Source organism: Mesoplodon densirostris, chromosome 11 (genome assembly GCF_025265405.1).
Source record: "Mesoplodon densirostris isolate mMesDen1 chromosome 11, mMesDen1 primary haplotype, whole genome shotgun sequence".
Lineage (NCBI taxonomy): Eukaryota > Metazoa > Chordata > Mammalia > Artiodactyla > Ziphiidae > Mesoplodon > Mesoplodon densirostris.
Window position 1 is genome coordinate 81,374,096 of NC_082671.1, and position 25,641 is coordinate 81,399,736.

General features: G+C 38.9%; 1 protein-coding gene across 3 annotated transcripts in view; it reads right to left on the minus strand.

The window, feature by feature from the left end:
• The window catches only part of GAS2L3 (growth arrest specific 2 like 3), a 34,036-nt gene extending 10,460 nt beyond the window's left edge, over positions 1–23,576 (minus strand). Inside the window, exons 1-5 of one of the 3 annotated variants that reach the window (XM_060113278.1) lie at positions 23,228–23,576; positions 12,170–12,217; positions 6,513–6,681; positions 5,007–5,122; positions 2,615–2,756 (exon numbers count right to left, since the gene is read on the minus strand). In XM_060113278.1, coding sequence (XP_059969261.1) covers positions 2,615–2,756; positions 5,007–5,122; positions 6,513–6,681; positions 12,170–12,193 — 451 coding nt within the window. In that variant the 5' untranslated portion in view covers positions 12,194–12,217; positions 23,228–23,576. Of the gene's footprint in view, positions 1–2,614; positions 2,757–5,006; positions 5,123–6,512; positions 6,682–9,564; positions 9,632–12,169; positions 12,218–13,120; positions 13,241–23,227 lie in introns of those variants that run through there. The other 2 variants (XM_060113279.1, XM_060113277.1) reach the window with 2 other exon arrangements.
• Positions 23,577–25,641: the final 2,065 nt, after the last annotated feature.

Sequence of the window (25,641 nt, forward strand, 5' to 3'; positions counted from 1 at the left end):
TGAAAACTACAGTAATCAGGACAGTGTTTACTGGCTTAAGGATAGACATACAGACCAGTGGAATGAAAGTGTCCAGAAATAAACTCATATGTTTATGTTCAATTGATTTTCAACAAGGGTGCCAAGACAACTCAAAGGGGAAAAAAGTCTTTTCAACAAATGGTGCTAAGACAACTGGATATCTACATGCAAAAGAATGAATTTAGGCTCCTTCTTCACACCGTATACAAAAAATAACTCAAAATGCATTAAAGACCAAAATGTAAAAGCTAAACCTATAAAAATCCTAGAAGGAAAAATAGGTGAAAATCTGTGTGATCTTGGATTAGGCAATGGTTTTTTAGATATGACACCAAAAGCACAAGCAATCAAAGAAAAGATAAACTGAACTTCATCAAAATTAAAAACTTTTATGCATCAAAGGACACTATGAAAAGAAAGTGAAAAGGCAACCCAAAGACCAGAAGTACATATTTGCAAATCATATATCTAATAAGGGCCTAATATCCAGAATAAAGAAAGAACTCTTACAAGTCTACAAAAAAAAAGACAATTGACTCCCCCAAAAATGAGCAGAAGATTTGAATGGACATTTCTGTAAAAAAGATATACAAATGGCCAATAAGCCCATGTAAAGATGCTCAACATCATTAGTCGTTAGGGAAATGCAAATCAAAACCACAATGAGATACCACTTCACACCCACTAGGATGGTTATACAGTTGACCCTTGAACAACATGGTTTGAACTGTGTGGGTCCACTTACACATGGATTTTTTTCAATAAATACATACTATAGTACTATAAGATCTGTGGTTGGTTGAATCTGTGGATTCAGAACCATGGATACAAAGGGCTGACTGTAAAGTTATATCCAGATTTTTGACTGCAGGGTTAGGGGACCGCTGCCCCTAGCTCCTGGATTGTTCAAGGGTCAGCTGTAATTTTAAAAAACAATAACAAGTGTTGACAACTATGTGAAGAAATTGGAACCTTTGTGCATTGCTACTGGGAATGTAAAATGGTGTGGCCACTGTGAAAACAGTTTGGTAGTTCCTCAAACAGATAAACACAGAATTACCATATGACCCAATAATTCCACTCCTAGGTATATCCCTGAATTTAAAACATATGTTCACTCAAAAACTTGCATACAAATGTTCATAGCAGCATTATTAATAATAACCCCAAAACAGAAACAATCAAAATGTCCATCAGCTGATAGTAGATTTTAAAAATGTGGTATATCCATACAACGAAATATCATTCAGCCATAAAAAGGAATGAAGTACTGTTAGATGCTACAACATAAATGACCCATAATGCTAACTGAAAATAGCCAGACACAAAAGCTACATATTGCATGATTTTATTTATATGAAAAGTCCAGAGTATGCCAATCTATAGAGAAAGAAAGTAGACTGGTGGTTGCCAAAGGATGGAGATAGGGAGTAACTGGGTCCAACTGCTAACAGGTATGGGGTTTCTTTTTGGAGTGATGGAAATGTTCTGGAATTAATAAGTGGTGATATCTGCACAAATCGTGAGTATACTAAAAACCACTGAAATCTACATTTTGAAATGATAAATTTTATGTTACGTGAACATAACTCAATTTTTTTAAATGCTATGAATAAAAAGAAACCTAATATGCTTAATGATCAGCACACCTGGATTAAAACAGGGTGCAAACTGGGGGGTAAAACAGCAATCCATTAGTTTTAATTCTACACTGGATAAGAATATCCAGAGGCATACTAAACAGGTAACAGTGGGGAACAGCTACCTGTCTGCAGGCAACAGGGTGTGCATGGTCAATAGAAATATTTACAATATTAATAACCTAAAACAATAATGAAACCAACTAAAAAGTTGGTTTGCTTTTTATTATCACCATGAACCGGCAATTCTAAGCAATGTCAGTGACAAAATATTTCTCTCTACCAGGGCCGAATACTATTCCCATGACCCCCGCCCTTGGTATGCTACTGCTCTTATCAAAACATTATAAATTCTGTGTGTGTGTGTGTGTGCATAAATACTTTGAGGAAATATATAGTCTAAAACTTAGATAGCTTTCACTTTGGTCACTGCACAGATGTTTCTGTTGACTTAAATGAAATGAGAAAATACATCAATAATTCTTCAATAGAGCATGACTTTTAAAAAGCATTAGCCCATTTAGATAACCAAATTGGCAGCTACTGTTTACGAGGTAAATCTAAACACCATGAACATACATCATTTGGCCTTCTGTTATTTCTGTAATTATCTAGTTAAAGAGAAATTACTAGTAACTTAGACTTGATAGAGTAATTCTTGATGAAAACATTAATTAGTTAAGCATCAGTCCAAAACCTTCCCATAGCCAACTCATTTAGGAAGTAAAATATGTCCAGGCCATTCTAGATATATAGAATCTAAAACATAAATGAAAAGCTTTTATCACACATTTGATCTGGAATCTGATTCTCCAATTGTTTACATATATTTAGAGTATAAATGTTTCTAGTAAAATGAGATGTGGCATTTGAGTCCTTATTTGGAAAGAAAAATTAGAAGTGAGGCATACAAAAATATCCTAATAAACATTAAACACAACAACAACACTTACCTAAACCTTCAGATTCAAAGAGGTAAGTCTCATCAACCCCGATGTGCCTGCACCAGTGAAGGAAGTTCGCAGTATTGTCTCTAGCAAAGAACGAACCTGATGCAGCATCCTTCTTACAGGGCACTTTCCTCATTGGAAAATTCTGGAAAAGACAAAAGAATAATTTCAAACATGCATCAAGGATATTTTCATTAAATATCCATTTCAATATTACTAAATAAATGTTCAGTGCATTGAATGTAACTAAAAAGTGCATAGCACTAGAGGAAAAAGGCATCTTCAAAAATCATTTTATTTTGCTTTTCATTAAGCATATTCTAGAAAATGATTCCTAGGAAAACAGTCAGGTCAAAATTAGCAGTAAGATCACGCAACTCTAACTTTTCTTTTTAAAATGACATGAGAGTCTTAGTTAAGATAAAAAATGACAGTCTAATAATTCCAAAGCACATCTTTATAGTATATCTCTCCAAACACAGTTCAATACAAACACAAAATTATTGCTATGTTAAAGGTTTACACAGTCTCAATTTTGCTAACTTCCTTATTTGCATATTCATAAATACGGTTCTGAGTTTCTTGAGGAGACTTTCAAACAAGGAAGTAGTAGCCCATTCTTAATTAAAGTTCTTTGAAAATTGACAAGCTAAGTTTTAAAGAATCCTAATTTTTTATTTCCTGGACCAAAAGTATTCAGATAATCCTGCTGAGGCTGAGGGTTTTTTTTTTTTTTTTTTTTTAGAAATTATTCATCTCTCTTTTTTTGGCTGCATTGGGTCTTCATTGCTGTGCACGGGCTTTCTCTAGTTGTGGCCAGCGGGGGCTACTCTTCGTTGTGGTGCGCAGGCTTCTCATTGCAGTGGCTTCTCTTGTGGAGCACGGGCTCTAGGCGTGCAGGCTTCAGTACTTGTGGCACGTGGGCTCAGCAGTTGTGGCTTGCGGGCTCTAGAGCACAGGCTCAGTAGTTGTGGCACACAGGCCTAGTTGCTCTGCGGCATGTGGGATCTTCCCGGACCAGGGCTCAAACCTGCATCCCCTGCACTGGCAGGCACATTCTTAACCCGGCTGAGGGGTTTTCAGTTTTGTTTCAAATTTTTACTTGAATAAGAAATTCACACATATGGTTTTTTAAAATGCAAGGGGCACAGTAGAGTATAAGTCTTTCTCCTACCACTACCCCTCAGTTCCTCTCTCTCCCTGGAGAGAACCACACTATTACCAGTTCCTTATGTTTCCTTACTGTTGCTATTATTTTCTAGGATTACAATAACCTTGTGAGTTTTTCTAGTTGTATATAGGAAAAAAAAATCAACACAGTCAAATACAAAGATGGTTAGTATCAACTGAAATCTTCTCATCCACATTTCAGTAAGACATCTCCATATACAAGTATATCTGTACCTACAGAATGCTACATAAACAGGCTATTCTGCAATCTGATTTGTGTATGTGTGCATGCACACTTAATGATAGGTTGCAGGCATCTTTTGAGGTTAAAAAAAATTAAAATAGTCATTTCTAATGAATAAATAATATTCTACTCTGTTTAGGTACCATAATTAATTTTAAACAACTTCTCTACTGATGAGCATTTAGGTTGTTCTTAATTTTTTTTGCATAGTTGTTTTTGTGAATTTGTGGTTATTTTCTTAGAATAAATTCCTGGAATTAGAATTATATTACGTATCAAAGGATGTGCTTTATTTTCAATGTGATATATGTTATCCATTATCCCCCAAGAAAGATGGTACTACTTTATATTTCCACCAGCACTATGTTAATATCTAGAATACACACTCACAGACACCAGATCCCATGAGTGAAAATACCCATATTTGATGAAAAGAGAGGAAACCTTATCTACCTCAAATCCCAACTTCAGGGTCAACGGTAGAAAAGAGTCTAAAAAAAGTATTATTCATTCAACCAATATTTATGAATTTACCATGAAGACAATATATAAAGAATAAAAAGATGATGATAATAGCTCTTAACTGTGTGCCAGGAACCATCACAACCTCTTTTTTCTTTTTTCATTTAACTCTCACAGGAATCCTATAAGGAAGGTACTATTATTGTTCTCAAGAAGAACTAGCTATTTAGATATTTACTATACACCAGGCATTATCTATATAAGCTAACCACTATCTATATATTATCTCATTTAATGTTGCTGAATCCTCAAAAATATATCCTACAAGGTAAATGTTAATATCTCCATTTTACAAGTGAGAATATTTTTTCAGATGCTCAAAAAGATTAAGTAAATTATCCAAGATTTTACATATAGTTGCGTTGGAAGTTTACAACCTTGTAGAGATGATAAGAAATGTACATAAGCAAATCCATATGTACCAAGGTATTAAATCACTACTGTCAAACATTTTCTTACCACTGGTTCTTCAGAGTTGCATGTTTTCACCGTGTTTTGAAGAACATCAATCAGTTGGCATAACAGTACTCCATTATCAAGTTCTTCCAATAACCTTTCTGCCTTAACTTCAATACCTAAAAACATATTTCAAAGCTAAGAGCCTTCTAGAAACAGTAAATTCAAACAATATGGTTAAAGTTTAATTAAATGTAATCGGATTATAGCTGAAACACTAGACAAATATTAGATCAGACACCGAGCATTCACTCTTAGAAGGTACAGTTAAAACAGCAGATAATATCAAATTAAGAGAAAGTCAACTGAAACAAAAATATCAGTGGTGTAGAAGCACAGAAAAAATAAATGACATCTACTTTATTTCATTTAAAAACAGCAAAGTGTTTTATATTTCAAGATCCACTATTAAGGTTAAGTTTTGATTCACTGCACATTACAACTGCTTGCACAAGAAAGATTCTCTATAAGTAAATTGGTCTTTGTTGCAATTTAAAAATTAAAGATAACAATGTAACAAGCACTCAGAAAATACCAACTTTTCACCTCTAAAATCCCTTATTTGGAAGCATTATTACATAATAAACTTTTAAGAAATTATCCAAATCTTCAAACTGATATAAGAGTGAGTGTTTAGTGCGTTTTTAATTCTCTTCAAAGACCATAGATGAGCTTTATACATATATATTCCTTTTCACGAAAACCTTACAATGCTACATGAAATTCTGTTATTTTTTTTTTTTTTTTTTTTTGCGGTATGCGGGCCTCTCACTGTTGTGGCCTCCCCCGTTGCGGAGCACAGGCTCCGGACGCGCAGGCTCAGCGGCCATGGCTCACGGGCCCAGCCGCTCCGCGGCATATGGGATCCTCCCAGACCGGGGCACGAACCCGTATCCCCTGCATCGGCAGGCGGACTCTCAACCACTTGCGCCACCAGGGAGGCCCTGAAATTCTGTTATTTAAAAGAGAATTTTTTTCTAGGGAGAAAGTTCAGAGCACTCATGTCCTCTAACTGAGTAAAGAAATATGATGCCGTGCATTCTCCAAGCTGACATTTCCTCCTAGGTTTCATATACCTCTGCCCCTCGAAGCCTCAGAAACAGGAATCATTTTAACTACAGCATATATTCCACCCAGAATCTCATGCCTTACACAAGTTTAAGGAGGAAAAAAAAAAAAATCAAAAAAATACAGACCCCCAAATTAGACCTATACACTTAAAAAATTTTTTAACATTAACAATTAAAATGTTGATTATTCACAGCTCTTACTACTGACCTCTTCCATTAAGCCTCAAACTTGCTTTACTATTCAAGTCCCGAGGGTCAGGGTGAATCAGAATATCTTCCCAACTAGAATGTAAGCTTGGTGAGAACAATGACATCAAATATTTCCTTCACTAGAGGATCCCCAGCCTCTGGAACTATCATTCCTTGACAAAGAGTAAGATTCTCAATAAACATTTACTGAATAAGAGATTACAATTTTGAGCATCTTTGCAAGCCTTACCTAATAAACCAGATAACCAGATTGACAGATCTTCTTGCATGGGCAACAGGGTAGCTTCGTGCCTCACAGCTATCCACTCATCATACTGACAAACATCAGCCAAACCTGGCCCGTGTCTGGGGGTCAGAGGACTCCGTGGACTTAGAGGCAGGTCTTCTCCAAACCACACCTAGAGAAAACACCAACCAACTGAATGCGTACAACCCTGTTAAAAGTCAGCATGCCTAACATTTATATTTAAATAATGAATTACAGACCATATTTAATATACACACATACAGAGCTGCAGCAGCTCACAGAAAGTTAATAAACTAGAAGCAAACTATTAGCCTAGATACTTGACACTTTCCGTATTCAATTCTGTGATAAATGTAAGTGAATCCCTAATTAATGAATGGATTCTACCATCAAACTGAGGGGATGAAAGTCAACAAATAATTTTTTTCTTTCACTTGTTAGCTGCATAAGTTTAACAAGTTACTTGACCAGAGTATCAGCATCTTGGCTGTAAAATGAATTAATAATACCTGCCTTGTAAGATACATCTTTGTTGAATCTAGCATTGGGCCTAACAATATTTGTTGAATAATGGATAAATGAATGAATGCATAGTTGGCATTTTATAAACCTTAAATCATAATAACAGTGTTATCTAAAAAAAAAATTCTAAATAATCTGGTCTGTCACTTGATTTTGCATGGCCCACAAGCTAAGCATGGTTTTTACATGTTAAAATGGTAGTTATGTAAGTACCTACATAATAGCTTTGATTCTGCCTACTTACTCACTAAGCTAAAAATGTTTACTACCTGGTCAATCCTGGTTTAGAATAAAAACTGACAGAAACATGCTATCAAACCAACACTTGCAAAATTTTGAAATACAAGTAGATATACTTTTAATATAAGATTAGTTAGAGAAAAGACTGTATCAAATCTCAACTCAGGAAGGGGTATCAGAGCCCAAGTGAACTGATAAAGGGGTTCTCACAAGAGGGCAGCTTGAAATGGAGGGTCAGAGCTTGAGTGAGGTGACCGGGCATCCACGCATGGCAACGGCCCTGTGCAGCATCAGACCCTGAGCAGGATAAAGAGGGTGACCGCTGGGGACAACAGGGGAACATCCCAGTGCAGGGTGTCAGAGCCCAACTGAGCTGAGAAGGGCATCAGCTCAGGGAGGGGAGGCAGCAACAAAGGGAGACGGGTTACAGACACGGGGATTTATCCAATGGGAGCCAGGTTTCTCACTGCCAAAGAAAAGAGGTACAACCATGGACTGAGAGAAAACTAGAATGAACCCTATGGTGCTGGAATCGAGTAAGTTTTACCAGAAAGCAAAGAAGTGCTCAAAGAACGATGGGGACATGCAAAAGGACACAGAAGTCAGCTCGAAGGGACTTCTGCTGGCTAAATCAAGAAGAATTTAAGCATCAAAATAATGATATAGGGCTTCCCTGGTGGCGCAGTGGTTGGGAGTCCACCTGCCGATGCAGGGGACACGGGTTCGAGCCCTGGTCTGGGAGGATCCCACATGCCGCGGAGCGGCTAGGCCCGTGAGCCACAACTACTGAGCCTGCGCGTCTGGAGCCTGTGCTCCGCAACAAGAGAGGCCGCGACGGTGAGAGGCCCGCGCATCACGATGAAAAGTGGCCCCCGCTTGCCGCAACTAGAGAAAGCCCTCACACAGAAACGAAGACCCAACACAGCCAAAAATAAATAATAAAGAAATTTAAAAAAAAATAATAATGATATAAGTGGATTATAACACACTGAATAAAATGGACAACTCTGAGTCCACATAGATATAAATAAATGAATAAACTGGAATTTTGATGAGGAATGAGATTTCCATATACTTTCAAAGTACTTCCCCAGAAATACCTACTACAAAGAGAAAAAAAGAGTAATTTCACAGTAGAGAAACTCATCAGGCAGCAACTTAACCAAGTGACTCAGGTGAACATGATCAACAACGGGATGAATCAAAATCATATGCACCTGACAGGATACAACGAGACAACACAACATCCCTCTGTGATAGTCCTGCCAAGATGCACAACCTGAATCTAGTCATGAGAAAACATCAGGCAAATCTAAATTGAGGGACATTCTACAAAATAATTGGTCTGTAATACTCAAAAGTGTCAAGGTCATTAAAGAAAGCAAATACTGATAAAGACTAAGGGGCATGACAACTAAACGCAACAGGTGATTCTGAACTGTATATTATTGGGACAACTGACAAACACTTGAATGTGGTCTGAGTATTAGATAGTAGTTCCGTACCAACGCTAATATCCTGATTCTGATGATTTCATTGTGGCTGTATAGGAGGGAGTCCTTGCACAAGATAAATGCACTAAAGTACCAGAGGTAACGGGACATTAGATTTGCAACCTACTCTCAAATGGTTCAGCAAACAAATATCTCTGCTCTACACTTAACAACCACTTTGCAAGTTTGTGATTGCTTTAAAATAAAATTTTAAAAAGTTTTTTTAAAAAGAGGCATAAGTATAGGTAATACCAGGTGAATCTAGTTCTTTCTTGATTTTTCAATGTAGATAATTTCCCCCCCTGAAATATATTAAACTTATTGAGGTTTATTTGAGGCAAGTGTTACTATACCAAATCAAAAGCCATAACAACACCACTGTTATTCCAGACAAACATAGAGGGGGAAAAAAAGAGCTGCTTCCAATCTCCTATGATGAGAAATAAACACGTTTTTTAAAAATCTCACAGGCAAAGAAAGACAATGAATATATACCACAAGAGGCAAGCTGGAGTAGCAAAACTTAATAAAAATACCCAAAGACTAAGAGAAACATTGTTATTTGAGGGGCATTATTTCAGAAACTGAGGGTAGAGATTGGGGAATGAACTCCTAAATACATGAGGATCCCATAAAGTTTTTGGAAAAAAACAAGATGTTATTTCCCCAAATTCTCTTAGAATTACTTCAAAGGGAGTATAGCAAAGATATAATATCTAAATCTTCCCTTCATAAGCATGTCATGCTTCTGTAATCCCAGGACTCAGTATAAGACCTACCTCATGATAAGCAGTCAAAAATATTAGTTGAATACTTGAGGAACAGATACTAGCAAATGACTCTAAAATCATCAAAATCAAGATGCATCTTACAATAAAAATCAAGATGCATCTTACAATAAATGGTATTTTACAGTCAACAGAATGTTATTTGTCCTTTAACCATTTGGCTGAGCTGACAAAAGGCAGAGAAGATGCAAATGTTTGTCAAGGGGGCTTCCCTGGTGGCGCAGTGGTTGAGAGTCCGCCTGCCGATGCAGGGGACACGGGTTCGTGCCCCGGTCCGGGAAGATCCCACATGCCGCGGAGAGGCTGGGCTGCGCAGCCTGCGTGTCCGGAGCCTCTGTTCCACAACGGGAGAGGTCACAACAGTGAGAGGCCCGCGTACCGCAAAAAAAAAAAAAAAAAAAAAAAAAGTTTGTCAAGGAAAGATGTACATTATCTAGGAAGGTGGTTTTGAAAATATCATGTATGAAAATGGAGAAGCTAAAATTAACAAAAGTCATTCTAAGTTCTTGCCACATTAGGGAGAAGAGTACTTGGATTTTCCTATTATTGCAAGCAGAAAACTACAAAAACCTGGGCTAGTCAGTAGCATATTAATGTTGTTAAAAGCTAGATGTTAATAACAAAACCTGCATGCACAAAGATTGTTCTCAATCATGCTGAAAGCTGTCATATTGCAGAGATTCCTAACCATAGGCAGTCTACAGAAGAACTCGAATCAGTATATAAACTTAACTTACATTTAGGCAAAAATTTAGGCCTATGTACAAATGGGCCTTTTCTCAGAGAGAGAGTTCATAGTTTCTGTTAGATTCTGGAAAGGGTCTGTGACCCAAAAGAGATTAGGAACTACCTAGTTCATTGATTTTTAGACTGTAAGTCTATTTACTAATCAGAATCAGGGACATAAAAAAGGGGCAAGGAAGACCTTCATGGATTAAATGAGTAAGACACCAGCTATCTACTGGGTGTCTCCTCTCTGCAAGGCACTTATGAAAAACGAAGCCTTATTAGCAAAGAGGTGAAAATCCGAGGAAGTTCTCACATTCACCAGGGAGAGAAGCAAAAACTTCTGTGAGGGATGTCAAGGGTACTCTTGGAGAAGAATCAATAGGGACAGATCTGTGGAATCTAGGTCAGAGACAGGTTCGTGGAACTATAAGACAACCCTATTAAAAAAAATCACCAATTTAAGAAAGTATTAATGGCCATTAGGAGAGAAATGAGAAAAACATGGTCAATGTGGCAATGATTAAAAAGCACTTTATAAGGAATAGAGAAAATATAATCAACATGAAACTGATGACATTTCTGAGGCTTGGATAAAAAGAGATGAATAGAAGTAATCAGATGAAAAATAGTTTTGAGAAATAAGGAGTTCTGAGCATACTCAATGTGGATTAGAGAGGACCCAAAGGGGAAGAATAAGACCTTTTGGGAGACTGCCATGGACTCCCAAGTCCTCAAAGGAAAACAGTACAAAAGAACTCTTTATTAGTAGAGTAGGAGGATATAGCTGCACAGCATAGGAGGGAGAAAGCAGCATCCCATTCAGAATTGTTCTTAACCATTTTATAAATAAGTTATCTTCTCTAGGCTATCACACACTGCTATCTTGATAAGCCTTCTTTCTTAATTAAAAAAAAAAACTTTCATGACACAGTTATAATCTCCAGCTTTACATCCGGATAATTTTGTTGTATCAATGATACAACCAAAGTTCTGAAGTGCCTACTATGTAACAACACATTCCAGGAGGCACTTGGCTCATGTTATCTCATTGATTCCTCACAACTACCCTGAAAAATACACGCTATTATCCTCACCTCAGAGGCAAGGGAGCGGGGACTCAGAGAGGTAAAATAACTTGCCAGGATCTCACAAGCAGAGTGGCAGAACAAAAATCAGACACAAGATCTGACTGACTCTAAAATTCTCACTTTCAAAGGCAAATTTTATTATCAGCTGCTTCCATCTTCCTAGGTAGACCTTCAAGGTGATTTTTATCTTTAAGTTAAAATTCAGTCATGTTCTATTTATGTCAAAAGAAAGAAAACTTTTAAAGGATCTAAGAATAAATACCAACTCTGGAAATCATTCAAATGTAAGATTATTCTGGTTTGTCTTATTACCTCCATCTTGCTTCCCCTCACCAAAATACTAACAAAAAAAACCACTCTAAATTTTAAGTTTTAATGCCACATTATTTACAGGCATCACAAGGCATGTGTACAATTATCTAAAATTAAGAATTTATATTTGTTTCCATTGAAAGCTCTTTTAACTATAAACATATACTAAATTGTAATGAGAAGAAAATCACAAACTATTCCAATTCTTTTCCCAGGGTAGTACAAATACGATGAACCCACCAATCTTAAGATATTTTTGATCTTACAAATATGCAGTATAAATGAAAGCTTAATATTAAAGTCTTTTCAGAACTAGAAAGTGAAAATATAGTATTCCTGTTATTAAATTTGATGCTTAAAAAAACAGTAAAATAGAAAATTTTTGTGATAATTTTAGTTAACTATTGTAATCTTATTATATTAATCTCATTAACTTAAGTATATATTTTCCCAAGAAAACCACTTACTTGAATTGCAGGCAGCATGGTCATCTATGCTGAAATGATATTGCTGCTCTGAAAATAAAACAAAACATTAATATGCAGACAATGGTAGCTTTCCTACTCCCCCAAACCCTCAAATTACAAGGAATCTGCTTTATTCTCCTATCTGACTGAAAACCTAATACTTTTCTATTTGGAATAACTTGACCATAGGAGAAGGCAATCATACTCCTAGTTTCTTACTTCATAAAAGTACTCCTCATTTGAAAGAGGAAAATCTGAAACACACTTTAATATGTAGTTTCTGGCACTAATATCAAAGTAATTCTTGAAGCATCTGACTAGTAAAATAAAACTAACAATAAAACTTAGCTTACCTTAAAAGTGCCCCAGAATTTTCCCCTGTAAACACACTGTAAATATAACGTAAATACAAATATCACAACAACTGATACTGAAAGTCAAGTATCTCTCATCTGATCTTTACAAAGAGATAAGTTCATCCGAACTTCGTATAAATTCTCAAGTTTAACCATAAGCTTCTTCCACCAGATGACAAGGTAATAAAGAAAAATATCAATTTTAACTATGAAACAATACTCAATGCCTTTCCTTAATAATTTTCCATAAGTTATTTTCTCCATGAGGTGCTAAAGACCAAAAAAAAAAAAAAGGAATTTGAACTCTAAAGGACTATTCTTGAAACATACAAGAAAAAAACCCACAACTTTAAGTTAGATTAATACAATTCTTTAATGTATTTTCAGAGGAAAGAAAGTGAAGAGTTTGAAACACTCAGAATAATAGACTATATAAAACCTAGGATTTTAGATTGCTTATAGCAGCATAATATACTAGTCTATTTTTTATTGTAAACCACCATTAAAGTATTCTAAGAAAAAATAGAAAATGGCTTATAAGGCTATCAATTTCCAAGGAAAAGTTACTTTCTCCCCTAAGTTATACCAAACATACCTCAGGTACAGTGCCAACTACACATCCCACTTTCCTCTCAGGAACATTTCTTCCAGTACCAAAGCTGAACTGGAGCTAAACCTAACTGAAAAGTCTGATGTTACACATCACATTGTCTTCGCAAGAAGGCAAAGGACAGCAGAATGTCCTTGATGTCATTTTTCTTTCTCTCTACCCTAGCAAAAGGCACAATTGAGCATTACTAATGAGTTTGTTATGCTTCCCACGAGCTAACTCAGTGGGGAATACGTTTTCCTTTAGCATAAATAATCCTTTGTCCCCAACAAAGATCCACAGTAAGAAGCTTCCAAGACCATTTTTTAAAAATACAGCAAAGAAGCTGTTCCCATTAAAATAAGGAGTCTCACATAATCAGACAAGAGCTTGAACAGCTGGAACTGCCAACCCCAAACAAAAGAAGGCCTGAATTATAAGGCGTGTGCAAATCAAGAACAGTGACACAGTCACAAAGAAGCTATCACAAGAATGTTTATTAGTTGCAGTTTTTATGGAAAATTCAACAAAATTACTTTTATGAAAGAAATGAAGAATTTGTGCACAACCTTCAATCACTGAACTTTAGCAGTCTATTTTATATATATATATATATATATATATATATATATATATATATATATATATATATATATCTTCCCCCACATCATTCTTACGTAATAGAAAGAACTACCTTAAAGACAACAAAATATTAACCATCTGGATTACCTTTAAAAAGAAGTTATTTAATAAATGGTACTCAGATAAGTTATAATATATCTTCATATGTGAAAAACTATCAGGTACACAAATATATGCTTTTATTGGAAAACTTTTATAAACTGATGAGATTGTATCAGTGAATCATCATTAACTCCTGAGTATTTACTGTGTTCCAGATCCTAAGAGCCAGTTATTCATACTTTCTAGTCATTCACTATTCTCTTTCCAAATCATTTTTGTCTCAAGCATTGAATCCCAAAAGCAGCTTCTTGTCTACAGTTGGCCCAGTCCCCAATCTGCATCACAATCCCAATTCTTGCTTCTTACTCAGTTTATTACCTGCTTTCCTCTTATCTGTCTTTCCCTAAAAGTCTCAGTCTCTACATTTTTTTTTTCCCACATAAACCAATTATACTGAATCAGCAACTCTTCATTTCTGGATCTGCACCTTGATTAGCAATTTATTGGCTTTTTTTGGTTTCTGTTTTTTGTCTGTCTTTTTGGAGAAGACTACTTTAATTCTGTGCCATCTTGAGGAAGTCTTTTCCCTTGGATTTGGGAAAAAAAAAGAGCTCTCAAATGACCAAGTCCAAACTATTTGCTAACCCTGCTTTAACAAGACAAACAGCTTAGGCAGAGATCACAAGTGAATACTATACTTAATTTTTTAAATCTGGAGAAAATGTTAGAAGCACAGAGTGCACTTATCCACCTGAAACTTAAACAGAATTTGGGCCTAGCCCACTTAGAAACAGTTTCAGCCATGAGGTCCTCAAGATTATTTATGGTAAGGCTCTTCATACCAGTTTGACTTCAGATCATGATGGGAAAAAAATGCCAGCCCGTGGAGCTGCTCCTTTGTTCCACAGCTGTAGGTTCTGAAACTGAGTATATTTTAATTCCTCACTCACATTATAAAATGTGGTGGGGAGAGCACAAGGTGGCATGTCTCAGTCCTGGTACAAATTGGGGGCCGACTTGGAAAAGAATGGCAAAAAAGCAAAGAAATAAAGTAAGTTTCCTCAGAAAAATAACAACATTAACTGCCAATGCAACACATATACATTCAGCACCCAGCCCACAGATTACTGCCAAGACACATACGCTGCAGGGATATGATAAGTGCCCCAGTTGGCGCAGTGGTTACTGCTGAGGAGGGGAAGGAGATGAGATTAGGATGGAATGCACAGAGGCCTTTCAACTGAACCGGTAAGATTTTAGTTCAAGATAAGCAGTGAGAACACAGGTACTATTATACTGGTCTGTATGCCCTTCTGTGTGTCAAAAAAACATTTCATCATTTTTAATGTTTCATTTAGAAAAGCAGTTAAAGAAGATATCCTGATTTGTTCAGGGGAATAAAAAACAACTTTCTCAGCTTTAAAATTTTGAGTTAAATATTTCCTAATTGCCTAGAAGAAAAAATAGAAATGCTGTATCCATACCAAACATATTTCATATTTTTTAATGTATACTAAGATAAATCACCATAAAGGCACCACTGGGGTAGTAGAAAGTAGCAGACCCATCTGCTTTGAGTTCCAGATGATCTTGGGATAGTTCACTTCTCTGAGCCTCGTGTGTTCTCATTTGTAAAATGGGATACCACCACCTCCCTTGTCTGCTTGTTGTAAAAATTAAATGAGGTGATACAAATAAAGTACCTGACACATAGCTAGCACTTAACAAATGAGTTGTTATGATGATACTATGATAGGACATAATTATAGTTCATTTAACATAATTCATCAAATTAAAAAGAGGTAAGAAAACAAAGCTAATACTGAGAAATCATTAAATGTAATTTGGAAAGCTTCTTTTACTAACATAAAAATAAATACGGTTGTAAGTGAACATAAAAACTTTAAAATACCAACATCCATACTCAAATATGAATTTGTAACATAGAAGTCTCTTGCTAGAATAAGTCTTAAGATTGTGTCACACATAGGCCTTTTGCTCCATTCAGGCTGTCTCCTCACCATCCACTCTATTGGTTTCACTCATTTCTGTGGCTCTATCACTGTTCAAGCTATATGTTTGTCCAAGCAGTGTCCACTCCTTCATTTATTAAACAATCATTTATTCGCACCCTTTATTAAACTGGGCACCGCAGGCAACAGACGCAGTGATGAACATAACAGACGTGATACTCTCATGGAGCTACTACATTCATTTGTGTATGTAGTGAATACACAAGGTTAAATCATGGTAATTGTTGTGAAAGAAAAAACAGAGAGAGACAGCAGGGGCCTACTTTTAGACTTTGAGTGATTTACAAGTGGTTTTGCTGGAGGAAAAACATGAACTTGAAGAATGGTGGGAATTAGCCAGGGAGAGAGACAGGGAAGAGTTCTATGCATAGAGAATAATTTTTGCAAAGACTCTGTACAGAAGGGGAGAGAGTTTGGTGCATTCCGAGAACTGAAAGAAGCCAGTATGGCTGAAGCGTGGAGCAGGTGTGGCTTAGGATAGGGTTGGAAAGTCAGGCAGTAGTCCCACCACGTGACGCCATACTGAGGAAAGTAGATTTTATTCTAATTGCAGTGGGAAGCCATGGAAGAGTTTTAACCAAGGGAGAGACATAATGTATTTCATAGTTTAACAGAGCTCCCTGAGGGGGAGAGAGAAACATGGGAGTGAAATAGTGATGGGTTTAACAGAGAAAGGGGGAAGAAAACAGAAGGAGAAGTGGGTAGAGATGTGGGAAAAAGAATTAGCGGAAACACTGAGAGAAGGGGAAGCATAGAGGGGTAGAAACAATGAGAGCAAAGGAAACTGAGCACACAGGAAGTGAGATGGAGAGTAGCCTGGAAGGGGAAGAGGAGGGGATCCACTGCAGCAGTTCAGTGACCAATGATGGTGACTGGGCAGGGATGCTGACAAAGTATCCACCGGAGAAAAGTGGATGGCTTTGACATCTATTTTGGAGTTAGAATCAAGACTTGATAATGGTTAGAGATGGAGGGTGAAGGCGAGGGAGGTAAGGGCAGAGTGAAGCGTCAGGAACAATTCTTGGGTTTCTGGCTTAAGCAGTTGAGCAAATGGATAGTGGCAGCATTTACTGCGATGAAGATGATGGGAGTCTGAACAGACTGAAGCGGGGAACCCAGCAGAGACAGGGCAAAAGTGCTATGTTTTGGTCATGTCTAATTTGAGAAGCCTTTAAAGACATTCAAGCGGAAATGTCAGGTTGGCAGTTGGAAATACTAACCTAGAGCTAAGAAGAAAGATCAGGAGGAGATAGAAATTGCCAGCAATCCTTGAGGGATAAAACCACTGGAAAGAATGAGATCATCCGAGAAAGAAATGGAGAAAGCAGTGACAAGGATCTAGGAACAAGTCCTGGAAAAAACCAACATTTAGACAAGAGAGAAAGAGTCAGCAAAGGAGATAGAGTCCTCACCTCGACTAATCCAGGTTTACAACTCTTCTGATTTACCTCCTCCCAGGAGCCCTTCCTGATTGGCCTGAATTAATTCTGCCTATATCTGTAGCTTTTGAATTCACATAGCATTTCTCTCAACTACCTGTCCTTACAGTGCTTTATACTATTTTTTCGTTGTTTCTGTACATTGCTTGACCAAGTATATTTTAAGTTCCTGGATTGCTGTCGGAAGTAGTGTTGAGAGAAGTATTCAAGCTGAAAGTTTAGGAAACACTTCTGGTGGGAGATATGTGAACATCTCTAGGAAAAACCAGGTAGGTGAAATGTGACAGCAAAGCTTGGAAATAGCCATACAGCAGACACATGTCTTACAGGAGACTTTCTTGGGGTATTATTTTTCACTTTTATTTATTATGTGACCCGATAAATAATTTTGCCTCTCACCAAAAATGTCCAAGGTGAAATATGTGGAGTGGTTACTAGTCAAGGTACCAGCAGGTTAAGTGAGTTGCCTGATATACCAGAGGAATCACTAAGAAAAAAATGACTAAAACTGGTGTATTTGGCAGAGGGTCCAAGTGAACGGGACAGAAGAGCTGTGCCAGTGCGCAAGGACTCTGGGAGCAATGTGCTACTCAGGAATTCATAGGGTTGCCCTACTGGACAGGTACATTTTTATTACGGCTTTTAAATAAATTCCACTGTGGTAGACCACATAATGGTCCCCAAAGATGTCTATTACTAAACCCCAAAACCTGTGAATATACTGCCTTCGTGGGCAAAATGGATCTTGCCGATTGAGTAAATTAAGGGCCTAAGGAGATGGGAGATTATCCTGGTGAGCCCAATGAAATCACCAGAGTCCTTATAAGAGGGATGCAGAAAGGGCACAGCCAGAGAAGGGGATGTGAGAAGAGAAGCAGAGAGAGTGAAAGAGATGTCATGACACAAGAGGCAGAGAAAGAGAGAGGCTGGAGCTGCTACGCTGCTGGCTTGGAGAGGAAGGAGCCAGGAAACACAGGTGCCCGCTAGAGGCTGGAAAGGGGAAGAAAAGAGCTAGCCCCCCCCCCCCCAACCCTTAAAATGGATGCAGCCCTACTAATGTCTTTTTCTTTTTTTTAGCTCATTTCAGAATTTTGACCTCCCAACTGTAAAATACATTTATGTTGTTTTAAACAACCAACTTTGCGGTTATTTGTTCTAGCAGTAATAGGAAACTAATACACATCTTAAGTGAAGAAAGGAAGATATTCCCAAAGGGTCAAGACATTTGACCTAGAGAAAGCGATATGTATCCAAACATGGTTAGAAGACGTAGCAAGGCCAATGCATTGAAGCAACGAGTAAAGGACACCAGCTGTATATAGTATACTTAAAAAAAAAAAAAGATGCAAAATTTACAGGTAAAAGCCATTGTGAGTGCTGTGTGTGTGCTATTGTCATCAACAATGGCCCTGCCTTTGCACATCTGAGATCATTCATTCACTCATTCATTTAAATATTTACAAAGGCTCCTAGCGCTTACTGTCTCAGGGAACAGCACCCACACTCACCAAGTTCCAGGTCATGTGGACTCCTTCCTCTCTCACAGCTCCGCCCCAGGCTCCTACCCTACCTCAGCCGGAGCAATCAGTGGCCATATCTCGTTGTTTCTACCTTTACATTTTCTCTTCAATACCCATGACCACTCCTTTAGTTCAAGCCACCACCATCCTTTTCCAGGTTTACTGAAACAGCCTCCAACCAGTCGCCCTCTCTCTACCCTTTCATGCCTCCAACCTGTTCTTCATGTACTGCAGCCAGAGTGAGCCTTCACAAACTCTCATCTAAGGATGTTACCACTTCCCTGCTTAAAACCCTTAATGGCTCTCCAGTGCCTTCAGGATGAAGCCTAAACTCCTTGAGGAAGCCATCAAAGCCTTACAGGACCCCCTCGGCCACCTCTGACCCTTACACTCCAGCCATGTTGAACTTCTTTTGGCCCGTGGAGTATGCTGCTCTCTCATCTCTGTGATCCGTCTACATGGAACGCTCCCCCTCCTCCTCTCTTTCAGACTCACTCCTACCCTTCAGATTCAACTGCTCTAAAAAGCCTCCGTGAACCTCCTCCCCTGTTTAGGTTGTACAGCAATATAGGCTTCTATTTTGCTGTACTCTATACTTAAAAAAAAAAAAAGATTTGTAAGGGGGTAAGCTTCTCCATCTCTTCCACTTGTATGGAGAACTCAGTGCTAAATTTAGCCCTGGAATTACTCCTAAACAATAAGTGTTGTATTTATTACTAAAGGAAATATGAAACAATAATGTAATAAATCTGTGGTATATTCCTTTAAGGTAAAGGTAGCTTCCAAAGCAGATGAAGATTTTTAAGAGAAAGAAATAAGATTCTTACTACGTAATAAAACATCACATGTTATCTGCAAAATATAAAGGCTCTTCATTTGTTGGGAGTCTTTACTTTTTTATATTAAAATTTCCTTTTGCAATGTTCGGCAGAGATCCAACCTGAATAATTTTATTTTGTATTAGACAGAATTATTTGTCATAAAATTTTGTGGGATACAAAAATTTTTTTAAAAACTTAAAATCCGTTTGCCTTTATATATGATAGACTAAAAGACTCTGGAAAACATACATATACAGTAACAAAGAAATGTAAAAACAACATTAAAAAAAGAATAAGAGCTGTATGTACTGATGTGAAAAGATGTCTATTATGTCATGCAACCAAAAGCAATCTGCAGTACAATATTTAAGTATGTTACTGGGATCACAGTGTTTTCTAAACTCTCTCTCTGTGTGTGTGTGTGTGTGTGTGTGTGAAAAAGAAGAACTCCTGAACAAAGTTAAATAATTTTTTTCAAGAGCCATTTTTTTTTTTTTTTTTTTTTTTTTTTGCGGTACACGGGCCTCTCACTGTTGTGGCCTCTCCCGTTGCGGAGAACAGGCTCCGGACGCGCAGGCTCAGCGGCCATGGCTCACGGGCCCAGCCGCTCCGCAGCATGTGGGATCTTCCCGGACCGGGGCACGAACCCGTGTCCCCTGCATCGGCAGGCGGACTCTCAAGCACTGCGCCACCAGGGAAGCCCCAAGAGCAAATTTTATTTTGGGGATCAAAAATATTAACAAGTCATCCATCAAGGGAAAACAAAAGTCATAATGTTTAAAATTCCATATAAAGTGAGTCCTTCACCATAGCTTATACTTTCTTACAAAAAAGTTTATGTTTTGTGAGAGTAGGCAGAAGTCTCTATCAGCACTTCAGCAATATCTAACATATAACTGATGGTTTTAATACTGTAAATCCCCGTGACACTTTCAGCAGCAAAAACAAAACTGCATTTAATGTCTCTGGTACATTTCATACATTCTAGGTCTTTGTACATTAGTAATTCACTTATGAAATACATGGTAACATTCTGTTAAAACCACCTACTCTGTAACAACGTAAAAACATGATAAAACTTTATGGGTTTTTAGAAGGAGAAACACTAAAGAGATACAATTATAATTATTGCCTGCATCTTATAAACATTACTCCTTAGGCATTTCTCTATGGCAGTTACATTTCAACTAAAATAGGGAAATTCAAAGTGAGACAACAGACTGACAGACTCAAGTTTCCTAGTCTCTCAAATTCTATGTACACTGCATGGTTCATTAAGGATGTAAAGGTATATCTGATATCAAAGTATAGGAAGCAACAAATAATAGGAAGAAAGTAAAACACACATACATAGACATACATACACAGCCATGTTACTGTAAGAAAGCAAAACATAACAATACACATTAACCTTAATCCTTTACTTTCCTCATCAATAGCCAGATTGAAAAAACTTATTGAAATGACTGAACTTTCATTCTTATCTCCAAACTTAAATTGAGATTGACAGGAAAGAAAAAAAAAGAGTGCTGCTTAGTAAAAAGTACAGTAAATGAGCAAAAACTAAATGGGAAAATATAAATTAGGAAACATTACTTCTGATCTGACCAATCATCCAAACATCACTGGACTTATTTAGTTTTTTTAGTATAATAGCAGGTATACTGTTGACATTATTCCCTTATCACACACTTCGATTTACCATCACAAGTTACTTCTCACTATTTTTTAATGAAGTATTCAAAATAAACTGATACCCAGAGCAGAAATGAACCTGGGCCACACATACAACTCTGCAGAAAAATTGCTTATAGCTGGGAATATAAATGCAAGAGTAGTGTGATTAAAAAAAAAAAAAAAAGAGGCTGGACACTGGAGACAGTCTAGACTGAATTCTGGGTGGACCTTAGTAGCTTAATTCCTTTCTCTGAGCTTCAGTTTAATCTATAATATGGAGAAAACACCAAGGAGACTGCAGGATTATTAAGAGGTTTAACAATAATATAAGTAAAGCACCTAGAACAGTACCTGACACATTCTAGGTAATAATGCGTTATAAACAGTAGTGAGTGTTTAGTATGTGCCAGAAATAATTTTAAGTGCTTTACATGGACTAACCTAATCAACGAATGATTGTTACCATGACCTCTGGCACTGCCTTCACCTTCTGCTCCTCTCTGCCCTTTGGGGATAGCTTGAAACTTTTAATCCAAATTAAACAGCATAGAAGTAATACAAGCCATGTGTCAGGCACTGTACTATGGATTATTTCACTTGATCTTCACAACGACCTTCACATCAATAAGGTAGGAACTATTTATTATTAACCTTCGTTTGCACAGTATGAAAATTAGGCTTAGAAAGATTAAGTAACTTGCCTAAGGTCACACACATAGTAAAGTGTGACTTCAGAGCCCCCATGTTTAGAAATTCTGCTACATTAAAAGAAATATTACTTATAATTCATTAATATCAAAATAGAAGAGACCCCCACTATTCAAAATCTGTGGGTTTTTAATGAATTTTTGAAAGAGATGAGTCAGACAGGCAACATGTATCAGGATTCTACACCAGACGACTATCACCAGTTTCCACTTTTTCATTCAAATCCATTCCAATCTCCTCCCAAAGGGAATCTGAGGTGGTGAGAATTCTAATTTCTAATTAAGTCCCAATGAGGTAATCAGACAGCAGTTCACAAACTGCTTATCTTCTGAGAGAGTAGGTATGAGCACTCTCCACACAAATGAAGCAAAACCCAAACTCTGACCTAGACTGGGCCTGCAAAAAAAAAAAAAAATCTCTTCACTTAATAACGACTCAACTTCACCAGACGTACCACAAAGCACTCTAAATCCATAAGACTCAATCCCGTGGTTCGAAAAGATTAGCTAGGAACCAGGAATGACTGCATGGTCAAGCACTCTCTCCAAAACTTTCCTCCGACTTCCAAGGCAATCTACAAACCTCCCCGTTACGCAGCCTTTCAAACCGAGACGTGTGGGTGGGGAAAGCATCAAACAGAGCCTCCAGTTATTCGGGACATGGGCCTTGCAACGACTGGAGGGAACAAATAGGGAAGAAACTGTAAACTGTGCCAGAGTGCAAAATGACTAAGTGTCACTCTCCTTCCAAGGTCAGTGACTTCATCACTTCTTCCTGAGGGAGACACTAAGGAATCAAGTGAACCTATATGTGCTAGGTGCTTGGAAATGAAGGTGCCCCTTGAGAGCCTAAACTAGCCCCAGGCTCTGATCCCTCCTTGGAGTCTAAAGCAGAGCGGCAGCGGGTCGCTACCTCTCCCCTAACCTAGCACACCCACACCTGCCGTCCCCGGCCCCAGCACACCTGTGGCCCCTCGCACCGCACCCGGGTGGCCATGGGAAGGCAGGCATAACTTCACCTTGACGGCCCCGGGGACCAATCAGAGCACGAGACTCCCGCAGCGGGCCAATCGCACAGCGTCTTGGATCCCGCAGCTCGGGGCCCCAACCGAACCACCGCTTCCCCTCCGCGGAGCGCTCGGGGCTCCTCAAGCGCAAGCTGAGGCGCGGCAGCCCCGAGAAGGCAAGTAAGAGTTCGCGAGCAAAGAGGAGGCAAACAGGGAAGTACTCACCCGCCCAGGCGCAGGAGGCTCACCACTCCCTGTGGGGCAACATCTCGCTCAATCTGTGCCTGGCCTGCACGCCCCTGCCCAACCGCCGCCGCAGCCGCCGCCTCTGCCTCCAGCTTTCGCAGCGGTTCGCCGCCGCCTGTTTCGAAGGAACCAATCAGAAGGCGGATAGGGGGCGTGGCTGGAGGCCCCGCCCCCAGGCCGCCGGGGAGCAGGAGACCCGCGCGCCTCTCGGTCGTGGGGCGCCTCGCCTTTCTCCGCCTGGCGTCTCACAACTCTGGGGGGCCAAGCTCCTTTTCTCACAGAAAATGGCTTGGTCACAGAGTACGTCCTCTCATCTGGCCCCTCAGCGACAGCAACAAACCCTTTTTGTCCCGATTAGCAGGAGAGGTGAATCAACTTCTCCAAGCATCCCGGAACAGTGCGCGGTAGAGTTGCTCTGAGTTTTATCCTGTTCTGTTAAGAGCCCCTCCCAATTCTAAATCCACCCGCGATATGGCTGTACTGAGGGCGCTACGGTTTCCGGATACAAACTGTCACCCTGCAGGAATGGGAGTCCTGTGAGGGGTGTGGGGAGAGGGATGGAGAGAAATCCTGTAGCTGCAGGCCACAACTGAAAGCGGAAAGAGGATGTTGGCTTTTCCTTGAGGAAACTCCGGAGCAGGGTCTGGGGGAGGGGAGGAGAAGGCGTAACCTCAACGCAATGAGAGCTGCGGACTAGCTCCCAGAGTTGAAGTATGGAGACTGGTCTTGAATGTAACAAGAGGTAGGTCTGTGATCACTAATTGTGGCTTATTATGGGGGGCAAAATTGGTGCCGAAAGCCTGGAAGGCCAGGCCTTTCCCCTCTTCTTAGTTTTATTTTGTCACATCGTGTTGCCTCTGTGGGCCTCAGTTTCCCATCTGTACAGTGGAATTGCCTGGAATGATGTTCCCCAGCATTTATTCCTTCATTCACCTATCAAAAACAATGAGGAGGTACTGTTGCTCGCTGAAGAGACAAAAGTGAAGACGACAGCCCCTGCCTTCAAGTGCCCAGAAGCGTGGTAAAGACTCAGTGGAAACCAGTGGAAGTCTGTGAAAAGAGGGAACACCTAACAGTCTTGGAGGGTGATGGTCAGAGGTTTGAAAGGACTTGAATTTTGAAGGAAGAATAAGAATCTGCCAAGAGAGAGGATAATTTGGAGTAAGGAGTGCTTTCTAGGCAGAGAGAACAACAAGCTTCCAGGGATGTGAGAGCAGTTGTTCTGGGAATAGTAGTTCTGAATGATTAAAGTTTAGGGATTCAGAGATAGATCAGGCTGGAGGAGTAAGCACAGATGAAAACCCTCATAGGTACTAAGGAATTTAGATTCTTTCTTGCAGGCAATTGTGATTGATTTGTGTTTCAGGAAAAGAAAAAGAATTCATTTTTGAGGATTTTTGAAGAAAGGAGTAAGACTGGCAGCAATTCTAAAAATTAAAAGATGATAATTACATAAACTAGCTCAGAAGGGAGGGTGAGAAAGAGGTGTCTGGAGATATTCAAGAGGCTGATTTATCTGGACTTGGTATCATGTGACAGCGATGCCGCTCTAAGGAACACAGGGAAAACAACTGTGGGGGAAGAATAATGCATTTTGGTGTGGGGTTGTGTTCACTTTGAAATGTGAGAGGAACGTGCAGGTTGAGGTGTTCAGAAGATGGTTGGAAAGCTAGGTCTGAAGCTGGTTAAATTAGTTTGTGAAAGATACAGATTTGAGAAGTCAATTCGACAAATACTGTTAAGCACTTTCTCTGCACCAGACTCCATCCTAAGCACTGGGGTCCTGCTCTCACAGAGCTTACCTTCTGGGTTAAGCAGGTGAAGATGGTCATCCAAAAGTTGACATTTAAGTGGTCATTGAACCTGATGCCCAAGAGTGGTTGCTCCATTTTTTTACTGACGTCTACCCCAGAACACTTTGCTGCCCATGACTGCTATAGATTCATTTTCACAGGACCTGTTGTTCAAATCAACCTATGTTTTATAGTGTTTCTATTTAAAACTAAAGGGCAGGACTTCCCTGGTGGTGCAGTGGTTAAGAATCCGCCTGCCATTGCAGGGGACATGGGTTCAAGCCCTGGTCCGGGAAGATCCCACATGCCGTGGAGCCACTAAGCCCACGTGCCGCAACTACTGAACCCACACGCCTAGAGCCCGTGCTCCGCAACAAGAGAAGCCACCACAATGAGAAGCCCATGCACCGCAATGAAGAGTAGGCCCCACTCGCCGCAACTAGAGAAAGCCAGCACAGCAACAAAGACCCAACGCAGCAAAAATTATTTAAAAAAAAAAAAAAACTAAAGGACAATTTTCCATACCATTTCATTTAGCCAAATTTCAAGCGGAGTTCTGGTTTTAAATTGGATTTGTTGAGCCCTGATATCAAAATATGT